The sequence below is a fragment of the Oncorhynchus tshawytscha genome, unplaced genomic scaffold (genome assembly GCF_018296145.1).
Source record: "Oncorhynchus tshawytscha isolate Ot180627B unplaced genomic scaffold, Otsh_v2.0 Un_contig_4107_pilon_pilon, whole genome shotgun sequence".
NCBI classification, from domain to species: domain Eukaryota; kingdom Metazoa; phylum Chordata; class Actinopteri; order Salmoniformes; family Salmonidae; genus Oncorhynchus; species Oncorhynchus tshawytscha.
The window spans coordinates 120001-138485 of NW_024609536.1; the positions used below are offsets into that span (position 1 = coordinate 120001).

Here is an 18485-nt window from a genome sequence, read left to right on the forward strand (position 1 = left end):
ATTTTATAGGGCTGAAATCACTGATTTTATAGGGCTGAAATCACTGATTTTATAGGGCCGAAATCACTGATTTTATAGGGCCGAAATCACTGATTTTATAGGGCCGAAATCACTGATTTTATAGGGCCAAAATCACAGATGTAATAGGGCCTCCTTCAGAGATTAACCATTATTTTAGCAGGTATATTGACAGAAAACATAGCACACTACTTTCTCTTGTTCATTAATGACTTGGGGAAGAGTTTCCTGGTGGAAAAAAATAGTAACGAAATGCGAAATGTTTGATTTAAAAAAAAAAAGTAGCTCTCATACTAGAAAAGGTTGGAGACCCCTGATCTAAAATATTTACCTTCAGCGTCCAACATCTTGGGGATGTCCAGGTATTTCTCTGCCACATCAAAGGCCAGGTTCAGATTACCCAGAGGGTCATCCTGGACAGAGGAGAGAAGAGATCATAACGAGACACGTAAACACACCGTTTAACTAACATATTCATCCACACTGTCTTCAACTCATCATCAATCATACTATTACCGTGTAACACAATACAGGCTAGTACATGTAAACAGTTTTAACATTCAACATGGCAACTCCAGGGGACATACAATACATTAGTAGACCTTCGGCCTTGGTCCTAGACAAGGCTAGTCCTACCTTAAAGTACCAGGTGGTACGAACCAGGTGTTCTAATATCCCAGGTGGTACCAACCAGGTGTTCTAATATCCCAGGTGGTACCAACCAGGTGTTCTAATATCCCCAGATGGTACCAACCAGGTGTTCTAATATCCCCAGATGGTACCAACCAGGTGTTCTAATATCCCCAGATGGTACCAACCAGGTGTTCTAATATCCCCATGGTACCAACCAGGTGGTATCCCCAACCAGGTGTTCTAATATCCCCAGATGGTACCAACCAGGTGTTCTAATATCCCCAGATAATACCAGGTGTTCTAATATCCCCAGATGGTACCAACCAGGTACCAACCAGGTTCTAATATCCCAGATGGTACCAACCAGGTGTTCTAATATCCCCAGATGGTACCAACCAGGTGTTCTAATATCCCAGATGGTACCAACCAGGTGTTCTAATATCCCAGATGGTACCAACCAGGTGTTCTAATATCCCCAGATGGTACCAACCCAATATCCCCAGATGGTACCAACCAGGTGTTCTAATATCCCCAGGTGGTACCAACCAGGTGTTCTAATATCCCCAGGTGGTACCAACCAGGTGTTCTAATATCCCAGATGGTACCAACCAGGTGTTCTAATATCCCAGATGGTACCAACCAGGTGTTCTAATATCCCAGATGGTACCAACCAGGTGTTCTAATATCCCCAGATGGTACCAACCAGGTGTTCTAATATCCCAGATGGTACCAACCAGGTGTTCTAATATCCCCAGATGGTACCAACCAGGTGTTCTAATATCCCCAGATGGTACCAACCAGGTGTTCTAATATCCCCAGATGGTACCAACCAGGTGTTCTAATATCCCCAGATGGTACCAACCAGGTGTTCTAATATCCCCAGATGGTACCAACCAGGTGTTCTAATATCCCCAGATGGTACCAACCAGGTGTTCTAATATCCCAGATGGTACCAACCAGGTGTTCTAATATCCCCAGATGGTACCAACCAGGTGTTCTAATATCCCCAGATGGTACCAACCAGGTGTTCTATATCCCCAGATGGTACCCTAAATGGTACCAACCATGTTCTAATATCCCAGATGGTACCAACCAGGTGTTCTAATATCCCAGATGGTACCAACCAGGTGTTCTAATATCCCCAGATGGTACCAACCAGGTGTTCTAATATCCCCAGGTGGTACCAACCAGGTGTTCTAATATCCCCAGGTGGTACCAACCAGGTGTTCTAATATCCCCAGGTGGTACCAACCAGGTGTTCTAATATCCCCAGATGGTACCAACCAGGTGTTCTAATATCCCCAGATGGTACCAACCAGGTGTTCTAATATCCCCAGATGGTACCAACCAGGTGTTCTAATATCCCCAGATGGTACCAACCAGGTGTTCCTTGTGGATTACCAACAGCTACAGATGTACTGTCTTAATTTGATCATTCTGTCGTCGCAGAGAATTTTCCTGCGCATCAGGAACTGTAAACTTGTAGTGTGTTCAAGGTTTAACAAAGCTTCTAAAGTTTGTCATTTCCACTTTACAATGTCAGACTTGATTTGTCCAACGAAAACTGTATCAACCCCTACAAAAATGTCCATTGATTATAATCCACATAATAATTTACATTTCCTGTTGCTGCAGGATCTTTCTCCTGCTGTGAAAAGCCGATAAAATGAAGATAGTACAGCATCTCAGAGTCATGCGTCGTTATAGCTCGGTTTATATAGTCGTTAAAGCTCAGTTTATATAGTCGTTAAAGCTCAGTTTATATAGTTGATATAGCTCAGTTTATATAGTTGATATAGCTCAGTTTATATAGTTGATATAGCTCGGTTTATATAGTTGATATAGCTCAGTTTATATAGTTGATAAAGCTTGGTTTGTATAGTTGATGAAGCTCAGTTTATATAGTTGATATAGCTCGGTTTATACAGTCGATATAGCTTGGTTTATATAGTCGATATAGCTTGGTTTATATAGTTATTATAGCTCAGTTTATATAGTCATTATCGCTTGTTTTAGACAGTCATTATAGCTCTTATCTAGTCATTAAAGCTTGGTTTATACAGTTGTTATAGCTCTTATATAGTCATTATAGCTCTTATATAGTCATTATAGCTCTTATATAGTAGTTATAGCTCGGTTTACACAGTAGTTATAGCTCTTATATAGTCATTATAGCTCGGTTTACACAGTAGTTATAGCTCTTACACAGTAGTTATAGCTCTTCTATAGTAGTTATAGCTCTTATACAGTGTTATAGCTCTTACACAGTAGTTATAGCTCTTATATAGTCATTATAGCTCTTATATAGTCATTATAGCTCTTATATAGTAGTTATAGCTCTTATACAGTGTTATAGCTCTTACACAGTAGTTATAGCTCTTATATAGTCATTATAGCTCTTATATAGTCATTATAGCTCTTATATAGTAGTTATAGCTCTTATACAGTGTTATAGCTCTTACACAGTAGTTATAGCTCAGTTTACACAGTAGTTATAGCTCTTATATAGTCGTTATAGCTCTTATATAGTAGTTATATCTCTTATATAGTAGTTATAGCTCTTATATAGTCGATATATCTCTTATATAGTCTTAGTTTTATCATATAGTTGTAGTTAACAGGGCAGTGGGGTTAGTGTGGTGGTTGGTGGCTGCATCTCCCAACATGCATTTCAGCCCAGGTCTTGGACCAGACTAGCCTGAGTGCCAGTCTATTTGTGCCATCATACCATGACAAGGAGTTGGCCTGATGGCACAAACAGACTGGCACTCAGCCAGTCCTAGACCAGCATGCATCGGACTCAGGCCACACCACACAGAGACCTTGTTGAGCTTGGCATAGTCGATGAGGTCAGGACGGTGTCTGTGTATCAGGGCGCACAACGCGAGGCCATCCTTCCAGCTTCACAGCCAACCAGGGGGAGAGAATCATATCGTCACAGCGGGCCGCCACATCAACAGCCAATTAAAATGCCTTTATCTAACAGTCTTCTAAGGTCAAGGGCCAATTAAATTTGATTTCCTACTAAAGCTTTGTGTTCATTGGTTCTCAGACTGATAGGTGCAGGTGTGCTGATACTGATGATTTGTTTACATAGCAGGTTAGGATAATTAACATAGCAGGTTAGGATAATTAACATAGCAGGTTAGGATAATTAACATAGCAGGTTAGGATAATTAACATAGCAGGTTAGGATAATTAACATAGCAGGTTAGGATAATTAACATAGCAGGTTAGGATAATTAACATAGCAGGTTAGGATAATTAACATAGCAGGTTAGGATAATTAACATAGCAGGTTAGGATAATTAACATAGCAGGTTAGGATAATTAACATAGCAGGTTAGGATAATTAACATAGCAGGTTAGGATAATTAACATAGCAGGTTAGGATAATTAACATAGCAGGTTAGGATAATTAACATAGCAGGTTAGGATAATTAACATAGCAGGTTAGGATAATTAACATAGCAGGTTAGGATAATTAACATAGCAGGTTAGGATAATTAACATAGCAGGTTAGGATAATTAACATAGCAGGTTAGGATAATAATTAACGTGGCAGGTTAGGATAATTAACTTAGCAGGTTAGGAGAATGAGGTTAAGGTTAGGAAAAGGGTTAGCTACAACACTACAGTTGTCAACAGCTGTTGTCCCCTACGCACCCACTAGTTGGCGCTGTAGGCCGACTACATCTAGCCACATCCGATAGAAAAGGTAAACAAACCATCTCTGGTGACAAATCATCAGTAAAGAGAACAAGCCTTTCCATTGGACTGCTGCTCTCTGCTGCAGAACTCAAATCAAATGGATGGTTGTGCTTCTCCAGACTGACATCAATGCACTGTGATTGGTCCAGGAAGAGGCTTCTACCCAGCAGTTAAAGGCCCAATGCACTGTGATTGGTCCAGGAAGAGGCTTCTACCCAGCAGTTAAAGGCCCAATGCACTGTGATTGGTCCAGGAAGAGGCTTCTACCCAGCAGTTAAAGGCCCAATGCACTGTGATTGGTCCAGGAAGAGGCTTCTACCCAGCAGGTAAAGGCCCAATGCACTGTGATTGGTCCAGGAAGAGGCTTCTACCCAGCAGTTAAAGGCCCAATGCACTGTGATTGGTCCAGGAAGAGGCTTCTACCCAGCAGTTAAAGGTCCAATGCAGCCGTTTTTATATCAATATCAAATCATTTCTGGGTAACAATTAAGAACCTTACTGTACTGGTTTTCCATTGAATTTTTTTTTGTTGTTGTTGATTTCTCAAAGCAGATTTTTGTTCGGACTCTCTGGGAATGGTCTGAGTGAGGAGGAGGAAAACTGGAAACTAGCTGTTATTGGTAGATAGGTTTGGAACTCTCTTTCTAATTGGTCTGTTAACCAATTTACCAAGGCAAGCTGAGACTCCTGCCCATGTACACCTGCTGATTAGAAGGTTCTGTGTAGATTGTACTTTCAACCAATCAACTATCAGGAAAAAACACTGAGCAAATGTTTTCACACTTTTACAGTGTTAGTTTCATCAGCTGTTGTACAATATGATACAAAACACAGGGGGAAAAAACAACATTTTGACTGCACTGGGCCTTTATCAGATTTAATCACAACCAAAGAATGGCAAAGAAGAGTCTTTTTGAAGCCCTGATCTTAAATGGGGAAACGTAAGCATCTATTGAACTGGCTGGACTACTGATAAACACTGAATTAACATGCAGATCTCCTTTTTCCCTCTCTCTCTCTGTCTCTCTCTCTCTCTGTCTCTCTCTCTCTCTCTCTCTCTCTCTCTCTGTCTCTCTCTCTCTCTCTCTGTCTCTCTCTCTCTCTCTCTCTCTCTCTCTGTCTCTCTCTCTCTCTCTCTCTCTCTCTCTCTCTCTCTCTCTCTCTCTCTCTCTGTCTCTCTCTCTCTCTCTCTCTCTCTCTCTCTCTGTGTCTCTCTCTCTCTCTCTCTCTCTCTCTCTCTCTCTGTCTCTCTCTCTCTCTCTCTCTCTCTCTCTCTCTCTCTCTCTCTCTCTCTCTTTCTCCTCCTCTGTCCCCCTCTCTTTCTCCTCCTCTTACCCTCTCTCTCTCACTCCTCCCTCTCCCTCTCTCTCTCTCTCTCTCTCTCTCAGACAAATAGACAACCATTTACAATGCTGTGATGGGACTTGAATCTCACTCAGTAAATGGACTCACTTGACATGGAAGTTCTGGACATTGACATTCCTGTAGGGGGCAGTCTTTCTCTGGCACCATAGAAGAAGACCTTCCTTAGCAGAGGTTTCTACAGGAGAGAACATTGTGATGTTTATTGTGACAATCGTACAGTCCTGGTTCTATCAAACACTCTGAAGGGCCACGTTATGTGTTGTATGCTGTTCTACGACAGCCACATTCATTACGGGACAGTTTCCCAGACACAGACTAGTCCTGTACTAAGAAGCACTTTACATGGAGAATCTCACATTGAGGCTTTTTGGTCCAAGACTAGTCTGAAATCTGGGTGCAGGAAACTGGCCTGATGTGTTCTAATATCTAATTCATGAAACTGGCCTGATGTGTTCTAATATCTAATTCATGAAACTGGCCTGATGTGTTCTAATATCTAATTCATGAGACTGGCCTGATGTGTTCTAATATCTAATGTCTAATTCATGAAACTGGCCTGATGTGTATCTAATATCTAATTCATGAAACTGGCCTGATGTGTTCTAATATCTAATATCTAATTCATGAAACTGGCCTGATGTGTTCTAATATCTAATATCTAATTCATGAAACTGGCCTGATGTGTTGGCCTGATGTGTTCTAATATCTAATATCTAATTCATGAAACTGGCCTGATGTGTTCTAATATCTAATATCTAATTCATGAAACTGGCCTGATGTGTTCTAATATCTAATATCTAATTCATGAGACTGGCCTGATGTGTTCTAATATCTAATATCTAATTCATGAAACTGGCCTGATGTGTTCTAATATCTAATATCTAATTCATGAAACTGGCCTGATGTGTTCTAATATCTAATTCATGAGACTGGCCTGATGTGTTCTAATATCTAATATCTAATTCATGAAACTGGCCTGATGTGTTCTAATATCTAATATCTAATTCATGAGACTGGCCTGATGTGTTCTAATATCTAATATCTAATTCATGAAACTGGCCTGATGTGTTCTAATTCTAATGTCTAATTCATGAAACTGGCCTGATGTGTTCTAATATCTAATATCTAATTCATGAAACTGGCCTGATGTGTTCTAATATCTAATATCTAATTCATGAGACTGGCCTGATGTGTTCTAATATCTAATTCATGAAACTGGCCTGATGTGTTCTAATATCTAATATCTAATTCATGAAACTGGCCTGATGTGTTCTAATATCTAATATCTAATTCATGAAACTGGCCTGATGTGTTCTAATATCTAATATCTAATTCATGAAACTGGCCTGATGTGTTCTAATATCTAATATCTAATTCATGAAACTGGCCTGATGTGTTCTAATATCTAATATCTAATTCATGAAACTGGCCTGATGTGTTCTAATATCTAATATCTAATTCATGAAACTGGCCTGATGTGTTCTAATATCTAATTCATGAAACTGGCCTGATGTGTTCTAATATCTAATATCTAATTCATGAAACTGGCCTGATGTGTTCTAATATCTAATTCATGAAACTGGCCTGATGTGTTCTAATATCTAATTCATGAAACTGGCCTGATGTGTTCTAATATCTAATATCTAATTCATGAAACTGGCCTGATGTGTTCTAATATCTAATATCTAATTCATGAGACTGGCCTGATGTGTTCTAATATCTAATATCTAATTCATGAAACTGGCCTGATGTGTTCTAATATCTAATATCTAATTCATGAGACTGGCCTGATGTGTTCTAATATCTAATTCATGAGACTGGCCTGATGTGGTTGATGTGTTCTAATATCTAATTCATGAAACTGGCCTGATGTGTTCTAATGTTCTAATATCTAATTCATGAAACTGGCCTGATGTGTTCTAATATCTAATATCTAATTCATGAGACTGGCCTGATGTGTTCTAATATCTAATATCTAATTCATGAGACTGGCCTGATGTGTTCTAATGTCTAATATCTAATTCATGAGACTGGCCTGATGTGTTCTAATATCTAATATCTAATTCATGAGACTGGCCTGATGTGTTCTAATGTCTAATTCATGAAACTGGCCTGATGTGTTCTAATATCTAATGTCTAATTCATGAAACTGGCCTGATGTGTTCTAATATCTAATATCTAATTCATGAAACTGGCCTGATGTGTTCTAATATCTAATATCTAATTCATGAGACTGGCCTGATGTGTTCTAATATCTAATATCTAATTCATGAGACTGGCCTGATGTGTTCTAATGTCTAATATCTAATTCATGAGACTGGCCTGATGTGTTCTAATATCTAATATCTAATTCATGAGACTGGCCTGATGTGTTCTAATGTCTAATTCATGAAACTGGCCTGATGTGTTCTAATATCTAATGTCTAATTCATGAAACTGGCCTGATGTGTTCTAATATCTAATATCTAATTCATGAGACTGGCCTGATGTGTTCTAATATCTAATATCTAATTCATGAGACTGGCCTGATGTGTTCTAATATCTAATGTCTAATTCATGAAACTGGCCTGATGTGTTCTAATATCTAATATCTAATTCATGAAACTGGCCTGATGTGTTCTAATATCTAATAATTCATGAACTGGCCTGATGTGTTCTAATGTCTAATTCATGAAACTGGCCTGATGTGTTCTAATATCTAATATCTAATTCATGAAACTGGCCTGATGTGTTCTAATATCTAATATCTAATTCATGAAACTGGCCTGATGTGTTCTAATATCTAATATCTAATTCATGAAACTGGCCTGATGTGTTCTAATATCTAATATCTAATTCATGAAACTGGCCTGATGTGTTCTAATATCTAATTCATGAAACTGGCCTGATGTGTTCTAATATCTAATTCATGAAACTGGCCTGATGTGTTCTAATATCTAATATCTAATTCATGAAACTGGCCTGATGTGTTCTAATATCTAATTCATGAAACTGGCCTGATGTGTTCTAATATCTAATTCATGAAACTGGCCTGATGTGTTCTAATATCTAATATCTAATTCATGAAACTGGCCTGATGTGTTCTAATATCTAATATCTAATTCATGAAACTGGCCTGATGTGTTCTAATATCTAATTCATGAGACTGGCCTGATGTGTTCTAATATCTAATTCATGAGACTGGCCTGATGTGTTCTGAAACTGGCCTGATGTGTTCTAATATCTAATTCATGAAACTGGCCTGATGTGTTCTAATATCTAATATCTAATTCATGAAACTGGCCTGATGTGTTCTAATATCTAATATCTAATTCATGAAACTGGCCTGATGTGTTCTAATATCTAATATCTAATTCATGAGACTGGCCTGATGTGTTCTAATATCTAATATCTAATTCATGAGACTGGCCTGATGTGTTCTAATATCTAATATCTAATATCTAATTCATGAGACTGGCCTGATGTGTTCTAATGTCTAATTCATGAAACTGGCCTGATGTGTTCTAATATCTAATATCTAATTCATGAGACTGGCCTGATGTGTTCTAATATCTAATATCTAATTCATGAGACTGGCCTGATGTGTTCTAATATCTAATATCTAATTCATGAAACTGGCCTGATGTGTTCTAATATCTAATATCTAATTCATGAGACTGGCCTGATGTGTTCTAATATCTAATATCTAATTCATGAAACTGGCCTGATGTGTTCTAATATCTAATGTCTAATTCATGAAACTGGCCTGATGTGTTCCAATGTCTAATTCATGAAACTGGCCTGATGTGTTCTAATATCTAATATCTAATTCATGAGACTGGCCTGATGTGTTCTAATATCTAATATCTAATTCATGAGACTGGCCTGATGTGTTCTAATATCTAATATCTTATTCATGAGACTGGCCTGATGTGTTCTAATATCTAATGTCTAATTCATGAAACTGGCCTGATGTGTTCTAATATCTAATATCTAATTCATGAAACTGGCCTGATGTGTTCTAATATCTAATTCATGAGACTGGCCTGATGTGTTCTAATGTCTAATTCATGAAACTGGCCTGATGTGTTCTAATATCTAATATCTAATTCATGAAACTGGCCTGATGTGTTCTAATATCTAATATCTAATTCATGAAACTGGCCTGATGTGTTCTAATATCTAATATCTAATTCATGAAACTGGCCTGATGTGTTCTAATATCTAATATCTAATTCATGAAACTGGCCTGATGTGTTCTAACTGGCCTGATGTGTTCTAATATCTAATTCATGAAACTGGCCTGATGTGTTCTAATATCTAATATCTAATTCATGAAACTGGCCTGATGTGTTCTAATATCTAATTCATGAAACTGGCCTGATGTGTTCTAATATCTAATTCATGAGACTGGCCTGATGTGTTCTAATATCTAATTCATGAAACTGGCCTGATGTGTTCTAATATCTAATATCTAATTCATGAGACTGGCCTGATGTGTTCTAATATCTAATATCTTATTCATGAAACTGGCCTGATGTGTTCTAATATCTAATATCTAATTCATGAAACTGGCCTGATGTGTTCTAATATCTAATATCTAATTCATGAAACTGGCCTGATGTGTTCTAATATCTAATATCTAATTCATGAGACTGGCCTGATGTGTTCTAATATCTAATATCTAATTTATGAAACTGGCCTGATGTGTTCTAATGTCTAATTCATGAAACTGGCCTGATGTGTTCTAATATCTAATATCTAATTCATGAAACTGGCCTGATGTGTTCTAATATCTAATATCTAATTCATGAACTGGCCTGATGTGTTCTAATATCTAATATCTAATTCATGAGACTGGCCTGATGTGTTCTAATATCTAATATCTAATTCATGAGACTGGCCTGATGTGTTCTAATATCTAATATCTAATTCATGAGACTGGCCTGATGTGTTCTAATATCTAATATCTAATTCATGAAACTGGCCTGATGTGTTCTAATATCTAATATCTAATTCATGAGACTGGCCTGATGTGTTCATAATGTGTTCTAATATCTAATTCATGAAACTGGCCTGATGTGTTCTAATATCTAATATCTAATTCATGAAACTGGCCTGATGTGTTCTAATATCTAATATCTAATTCATGAGACTGGCCTGATGTGTTCTAATATCTAATATCTAATTCATGAGACTGGCCTGATGTGTTCTAATGTCTAATTCATGAAACTGGCCTGATGTGTTCTAATATCTAATATCTAATTCATGAAACTGGCCTGATGTGTTCTAATATCTAATTCTGAACTGGCCTGATGTGTTCTAATATCTAATATCTAATTCATGAAACTGGCCTGATGTGTTCTAATATCTAATATCTAATTCATGAAACTGGCCTGATGTGTTCTAATATCTAATATCTAATTCATGAAACTGGCCTGATGTGTTCTAATATCTAAATTCATGAGACTGGCCTGATGTGTTCTAATATCTAATATCTAATTCATGAAACTGGCCTGATGTGTTCTAATATCTAATTCATGAGACTGGCCTGATGTGTTCTAATATCTAATATCTAATTCATGAGACTGGCCTGATGTGTTCTAATATCTAATATCTAATTTATGAAACTGGCCTGATGTGTTCTAATATCTAATATCTAATTCATGAAACTGGCCTGATGTGTTCTAATATCTAATATCTAATTTATGAAACTGGCCTGATGTGTTCTAATGTCTAATTCATGAAACTGGCCTAATGTGTTCTAATGTCTAATTCATGAATAACACATACATGGAGATAACATACTATACACTATAACTACATGACTATATTAACTAACCTTCCACTGAGATAACATACTATACACTATACATACCACTATAACTACATGACTATATTAACTAACCTTCCACTGAGATGTCCTGGATGGCGAAGCGCAGAATGATGGTCCATATCATTCCCAGAGTCATCTTAATGTTGCCGTCCACAATCTCTGCAGGAGAAACAGGTCAGTAATGCAGTCGTCATGGAGACGTCCCGGTCTTTCTCAACCAGGTCCCTGTGTTTTCTATTCCTCCATTAAGTTTGTCTTATTGGATGGTCGATATAATATACTGGAATACAAACTACATGCAATGTTAAATGACACACAGAGCACACATTAAACAAATGCTATATTATACTGTGGTATAAATACTATAGTATACTGTGGTGTAAATACTATAGTATACTGTGGTGTAAATACCATAGTATACTGTGGTGTATCTACTATAGTATACTGTGGTATAAATACTATAGTATACTGTGGTGTAAATACTATAGTATACTGTGGTGTAAATACTATAGTATACTGTGGTGTAAATACTATAGTATACTGTGGTGTAAATACTATAGTATACTGTGGTGTAAATACTATAGTATACTGTGGTATAAATACTATAGTATACTGTGGTGTAAATACTATAGTATACTGTGGTATAAATATACAGTATACTGTGGTGCAAATACTATAGTATACTGTGGTATAAATAATACAGTATAGTATAAACACTATAGTATACTGTGGTGTAAATACTATAGTATACTGTGGTATAAATAATATAGTATACTGTGGTATAAATACTATAGTATACTGTGGTGTAAATACTATAGTATACTGTTGTATAAATACTATAGTATACTGTGGTGTAAATACTATAGTATACTGTGGTGTAAATACTATAGTATACTGTGGTATAAATACTACAGTATACTGTGGTGTAAATACTATAGTATACTGTGGTATAAATAATACAGTATACTGTGGTGTAAATACTATAGTATACTGTGGTGTAAATACTATAGTATACTGTGGTATAAATAATACAGTATACCGTGGTATAAATACTGTAGTATACTGTGGTGTAAATACTATAGTATACCATGGTATAAATACTATAGTATACCATGGTATAAATACTATAGTATGCCATGGTATAAATACTATAGTATACTGTTGTGTAAATACTATTGTATACCATGGTATAAATACTATAGTATACCATGGTATAAATACTATAGTATACCATGGTATAAAAATAGTATACCATGGTATAAATACTATAGTTTACCATGGTATAAATACTATAGTATACTGTGGTATAAATACTATAGTATACCATGGTATAAAAATAGTATACTAAATAATAGTATACCATGGTATAAATTCAGCATACTGTGGTGTAAAATAAAGTATACCATGGTATAAATAATAGTATACCATGGTATAAATCAGTATACTGTGGTGTAAAAATAGTATCTAAATAATAGTATACCATGGTATAAATCTATAGCTGTGGTGAAATACTATAGTATACCATGATATAAATCTATAGTATACCATGGTATAAATACTATAGTATACTGTGGTATAAATACTATAGTATACCATGGTATAAATACTATAGTATACCATGGTATAAATACTATAGTATACCATGGTATAAAAATAGTATAAATCTAAATAATGTATACATGGTATAAATACTATAGTAGCTGTGGTATAAATACTATAGTATACTGTGGTATAAATACTATAGTATACTGTGGTATAAATACTATAGTATACTGTGGTATAAATACTATAGTATACTGTGGTATAAATACTATAGTATAGTATAAATACTATAGTATACTGTGGTATAAATACTATAGTATACTTCTATAGTATACTGTGGTGTAAATACTATAGTATACTGTGGTATAAATACTATTGTATACTGTGGTATAAATACTATAGTATACTGTGGTATAAATACTATAGTATACTGTGGTGTAAATACTATAGTATACTGTGGTGTAAATACTATAGTATACTGTGTATAAATACTATAGTAATCTTCTTTACACTCTCTTTGGGTAATCCATTCCAATCATTTTGAAGTTAACAGCAGGTGTTTTGATATGTTCACACATCTACCAAAACAGACGTTTTATATCCTGGCACAAAATGGAATTAGGAAAATCTACAGATTGATTTTCAGGTTAAAAAAAATATACAATTAGACAATTCAAATACTGAAGTCCTAAAGTCCACAAAAACCCTGCAGTGAATACTATAGTATTTGCTGTAGTATTCAGTAGTACTTACAGTTAACATAGTATAAATAAAAGTAAAATAGTACACTATATAATTACTGTCGTGTTTTTGCAGATTGTAGTATACTGTAGAATTTACTCAGTGTTTTTGTGAAATAGTAAATTATAATATACATTCAGCTTTGGTGAAATAGACTCTATAATGTACCTTCAGCTGTGGTGAAATAGATCTATAATGTACCTTCAGCTGTGGTGAAATAGATCTATAATGTACCTTAGATCTATAATGTACCTTCAGCTGTGGTGAAATAGATCTATAATGTACCTTCAGCTGTGGTGAAATAGATCTATAATGTACCTTCAGCTGTGGTGAAATAGATCTATAATATACCTTCAGCTGTGGTGAAATAGATCTATAATGTACCTTCAGCTGTGGTGAAATAGATCTATAATGTACCTTCAGCTGTGGTGAAATAGATCTATAATGTACCTTCAGCTGTGGTGAAATAGATCTATAATGTACCTTCAGCTGTGGTGAAATAGATCTATAATGTACCTTCAGCTCCAATGGAGACCAGCTTGACTCCTTTGCTGGTGATGTAATCCAGAGCTTTGTTGACGTTGGCTATCTTGTGGAAGCGCATTTTCCCTCTGTCTGGTTTGGGAAGTCTTTCACCTGAGGAAGAGGAGACATGTGAAGTCATTCACCTGAGGAAGAGGAGACGTGCGGCTGTATTGACGTATCGGACACACCTTTCAGAATAACTATCAGTGGGTACCAACACACACACAAACACACACACACACACACACACACACACACACAGAGAGAGACGATGTACCAGAAATGACTTCCAGCAGCAGCATGAGTTTCAGTCCGTTCCTGAAGTCCTCCTCGATGTTTTCAATCCCAGTCCCAGCCTTCCTCAGGTGAGAGTTGCACCAGGCTGTGAAAGTCTGAGCACAACAGACGTACGGCTGAACATCGAGTCCAATCAACACAGGTTAGTCCTTGTGTCTGACTCTTTCATGTGTCTTGGCGTTTTCTCTGTCAACACTTCACCATGTACAGTACACCGGGAAGGGCCTCGGTTGTAACGGTTCACAGAGCCCCGCCCCGAACCAGGGACCCTCTGCACAGTCAACAGCATCAATGTAACAGTATAACTTTAGACCGTCCCCTCGCCCCGCCCCGGGCTCGAACCAGGGACCCTCTGCACAGTCAACAGCATCAATGTAACAGTATAACTTTAGACCGTCCCCTCGCCCCGCCCCGGGCTCGAACCAGGGACCCTCTGCACAGTCAACAGCATCAATGTAACAGTATAACTTTAGACCGTCCCCTCGCCCCGCCCGGGCTCGAACCAGGGACCCTCTGCACAGTCAACAGCATCAATGTAACAGTATAACTTTAGACCGTCCCCTCGCCCCGCCCGGGCTCGAACCAGGGACCCTCTGCACAGTCAACAGCATCAATGTAACAGTATAACTTTAGACCGTCCCCTCGCCCCGCCCCGGGCTCGAACCAGGGACCCTCTGCACAGTCAACAGCATCAATGTAACAGTATAACTTTAGACCGTCCCCTCGCCCCGACCCGGGCTCAAACCAGGGACCCTCTGCACATCAACAACTGACACCCACGAAGCATCGTTGCCCATCGCGCCACAAAAAGCCGCGGCCCTTGCAGAGCAAAGAGGAACAACTACTTCTAGGTCTCAGAGCGAGTGACGTCACCCGATTGAAACGCTATTAGCGCGCACCACCGCTAACTAGCTAGCCGTTTCACATCGGTTACACACAGACAGCTGGCCGCTCGTTCAGACCCATGAATCGGTGGTCAGAGAGCGTTATTGGGGTATCATTTACCAGACAACATACATGGCACGGAGGGATGGCTTTGAGCTCTGGGAAGAAAAGTGCTTGGGGGTTATCTTTATCCATCCTCTGTATAAAGCAGTGTTTTCCTGTTATAACCTGTAGTTATAACCTGTAGTTATAACCTGTAGTTATAGAGAGGGTAGAGAGAGCAGTGTTTTCCTGTTATAACCTGTAGTTATAACCTGTAGTCATAGAGAGGGTAGAGAGAGCAGTGTTTTCCTGTTATAACCTGTAGTTATAACCTGTAGTTATAACCTGTAGTCATAGAGAGGGTAGAGAGAGCTGTGTTTTCCTGTTATAACCTGTAGTCATAGAGAGGGTAGAGAGAGCAGTGTTTTCCTGTTATAACCTGTAGTTATAACCTGTAGTCATAGAGAGGGTAGAGAGAGCTGTGTTTTCCTGTTATAACCTGTAGTTATAACCTGTAGTTATAACCTGTAGTATAGAGAGGGTAGAGAGAGCAGTGTTTTCCTGTTATAACCTGTAGTTATAACCTGTAGTTATAACCTGTAGTCATAGAGAGGGTAGAGAGAGCTGTGTTTTCCTGTTATAACCTGTAGTTATAACCTGTAGTCATAGAGAGGGTAGAGAGAGCAGTGTTTTCCTGTTATAACCTGTAGTTATAGAGGGTAGAGAGAGCAGTGTTTTCCTGTTATAACCTGTAGTTATAACTTGTAGTCATAGAGAGGGTAGAGATAGCAGTGTTTTCCTGTTATAACCTGTAGTTATAACCTGTAGTTATAACCTGTAGTCATAGAGAGGGTAGAGAGAGCTGTGTTTTCCTGTTATAACCTGTAGTAGTTATAACCTGTAGTTATAGAGAGGGTAGAGAGAGCTGTGTTTTCCTGTTATAACCTGTAGTTATAACCTGTAGTTATAGAGAGGGTAGAGAGAGCTGTGTTTTCCTGTTATAACCTGTAGTTATAACCTGTAGTTATAACCTGTAGTCATAGAGAGGGTAGAGAGAGCTGTGTTTTCCTGTTATAACCTGTAGTTATAACCTGTAGTTATAGAGAGGGTAGAGAGAGCAGTGTTTTCCTGTTATAACCTGTAGTTATAACCTGTAGTTATAGAGAGGGTAGAGAGAGCAGTGTTTTCCTGTTATAACCTGTAGTTATAACCTGTAGTTATAGAGAGGGTAGAGAGAGCAGTGTTTTCCTGTTATAACCTGTAGTCATAGAGAGGGTAGAGAGAGCAGTGTTTTCCTGTTATAACGTGTAGTTATAACCTGTAGTTATAACCTGTAGTCATAGAGAGGGTAGAGAGAGCAGTGTTTTCCTGTTATAACCTGTAGTTATAACCTGTAGTTATAAAAAGGGTAGAGAGAGCAGTGTTTTCCTGTTATAACCTGTGGTTATAACCTGTAGTTATAACCTGTAGGGTCAGAGAGAGTGTTTTAGTTATAACCTGTGTTATAACCTGTTATAACCTGTAGTCATAGAGAGGGTAGAGAGAGCAGTGTTTTCCTGTTATAACCTGTAGTTATAACCTGTAGTTATAGAGAGGGTAGAGAGAGCAGTGTTTTCCTGTTATAACCTGTAGTTATAACCTGTAGTTATAGAGGGTAGAGAGAGCAGTGTTTTCCTGTTATAACCTAGTTATAACCTGTAGTTATAACCTGTAGTTATAGAGAGGGTAGAGAGAGCAGTGTTTTCCTGTTATAACCTGTAGTTATAACCTGTAGTCATAGAGAGGGTAGAGAGAGCAGTGTTTTCCTGTTATAACCTGTAGTTATAACCTGTAGTCATAGAGGGTAGAGAGAGCAGTGTTTTCCTGTTATAACCTGTAGTTATAGAGAGGGTAGAGAGAGCTGTGTTTTCCTGTTATAACCTGTAGTCATAGAGAGGGTAGAGAAAGCTGTGTTTTCCTGTTATAACCTGTAGTTATAACCTGTAGTTATAACCTGTAGTCATAGAGAGGGTAGAGAGAGCAGTGTTTTCCTGTTATAACCTGTAGTTATAACCTGTAGTTATAGAGAGGGTAGAGAGAGCAGTGTTTTCCTGTTATAACCTGTAGTTATAACCTGTAGTTATAGAGAGGGTAGAGAGAGCAGTGTTTTCCTGTTATAACCTGTAGTTATAACCTGTAGTTATAGAGAGGGTAGAGAGAGCAGTGTTTTCCTGTTATAACCTGTAGTTATAAGGTAGTTATAGAGAGGGTAGAGCAGTGTTTTCCTGTTATAACTGTAGTTATAACCTGTAGTTATAACCTGTAGTCATAGAGGGTAGAGAGAGCAGTGTTTTCCTGTTATAACCTGTAGTTATAACCTGTAGTTATAAAGAGGGTAGAGAGAGCAGTGTTTTCCTGTTATAACCTGTAGTCATAGAGAGGGTAGAGAGAGCAGTGTTTTCCTGTTATAACCTGTAGTTATAACCTGTAGTTATAGAGAGGGTAGAGAGAGCAGTGTTTTCCTGTTATAACCTAGAGTTATAACCTGTAGTTATAGAGGGTAGAGAGAGCAGTGTTTTCCTGTTATAACCTGTAGTTATAACCTGTAGTTATAACCTGTAGTCATAGAGAGGGTAGAGAGAGCAGTGTTTTCCTGTTATAACCTGTAGTTATAAAGAGGGTAGAGAGAGCAGTGTTTTCCTGTTATAACCTGTAGTTATAACCTGTAGTCATAGAGAGGGTAGAGAGAGCAGTGTTTTCCTGTTATAACCTGTAGTTATAACCTGTAGTTATAGAGAGGGTAGAGAGAGCAGTGTTTTCCTGTTATAACCTGTAGTCATAGAGAGGGTAGAGAGAGCAGTGTTTTCCTGTTATAACCTGTAGTTATAACCTGTAGTTATAGAGAGGGTAGAGAGAGCAGTGTTTTCCTGTT

General features: G+C 37.7%; 1 protein-coding gene across 1 annotated transcript in view; it reads right to left on the reverse strand.

Annotated features, from left to right (window-relative positions):
* LOC112241380 (alpha-actinin-2-like) overlaps positions 1 to 18485 on the reverse strand; it is an 81119-nt gene that overhangs the window by 45345 nt on the left and 17289 nt on the right. The window contains exons 2-7 of the mRNA XM_042315756.1: positions 14628 to 14742; positions 14342 to 14461; positions 11615 to 11701; positions 5815 to 5902; positions 3474 to 3552; positions 350 to 431 (exon numbers count right to left, since the gene is read on the reverse strand). Coding sequence (XP_042171690.1) covers positions 350 to 431; positions 3474 to 3552; positions 5815 to 5902; positions 11615 to 11701; positions 14342 to 14461; positions 14628 to 14742 — 571 coding nt within the window. The remainder of the gene's footprint in view (positions 1 to 349; positions 432 to 3473; positions 3553 to 5814; positions 5903 to 11614; positions 11702 to 14341; positions 14462 to 14627; positions 14743 to 18485) is intronic.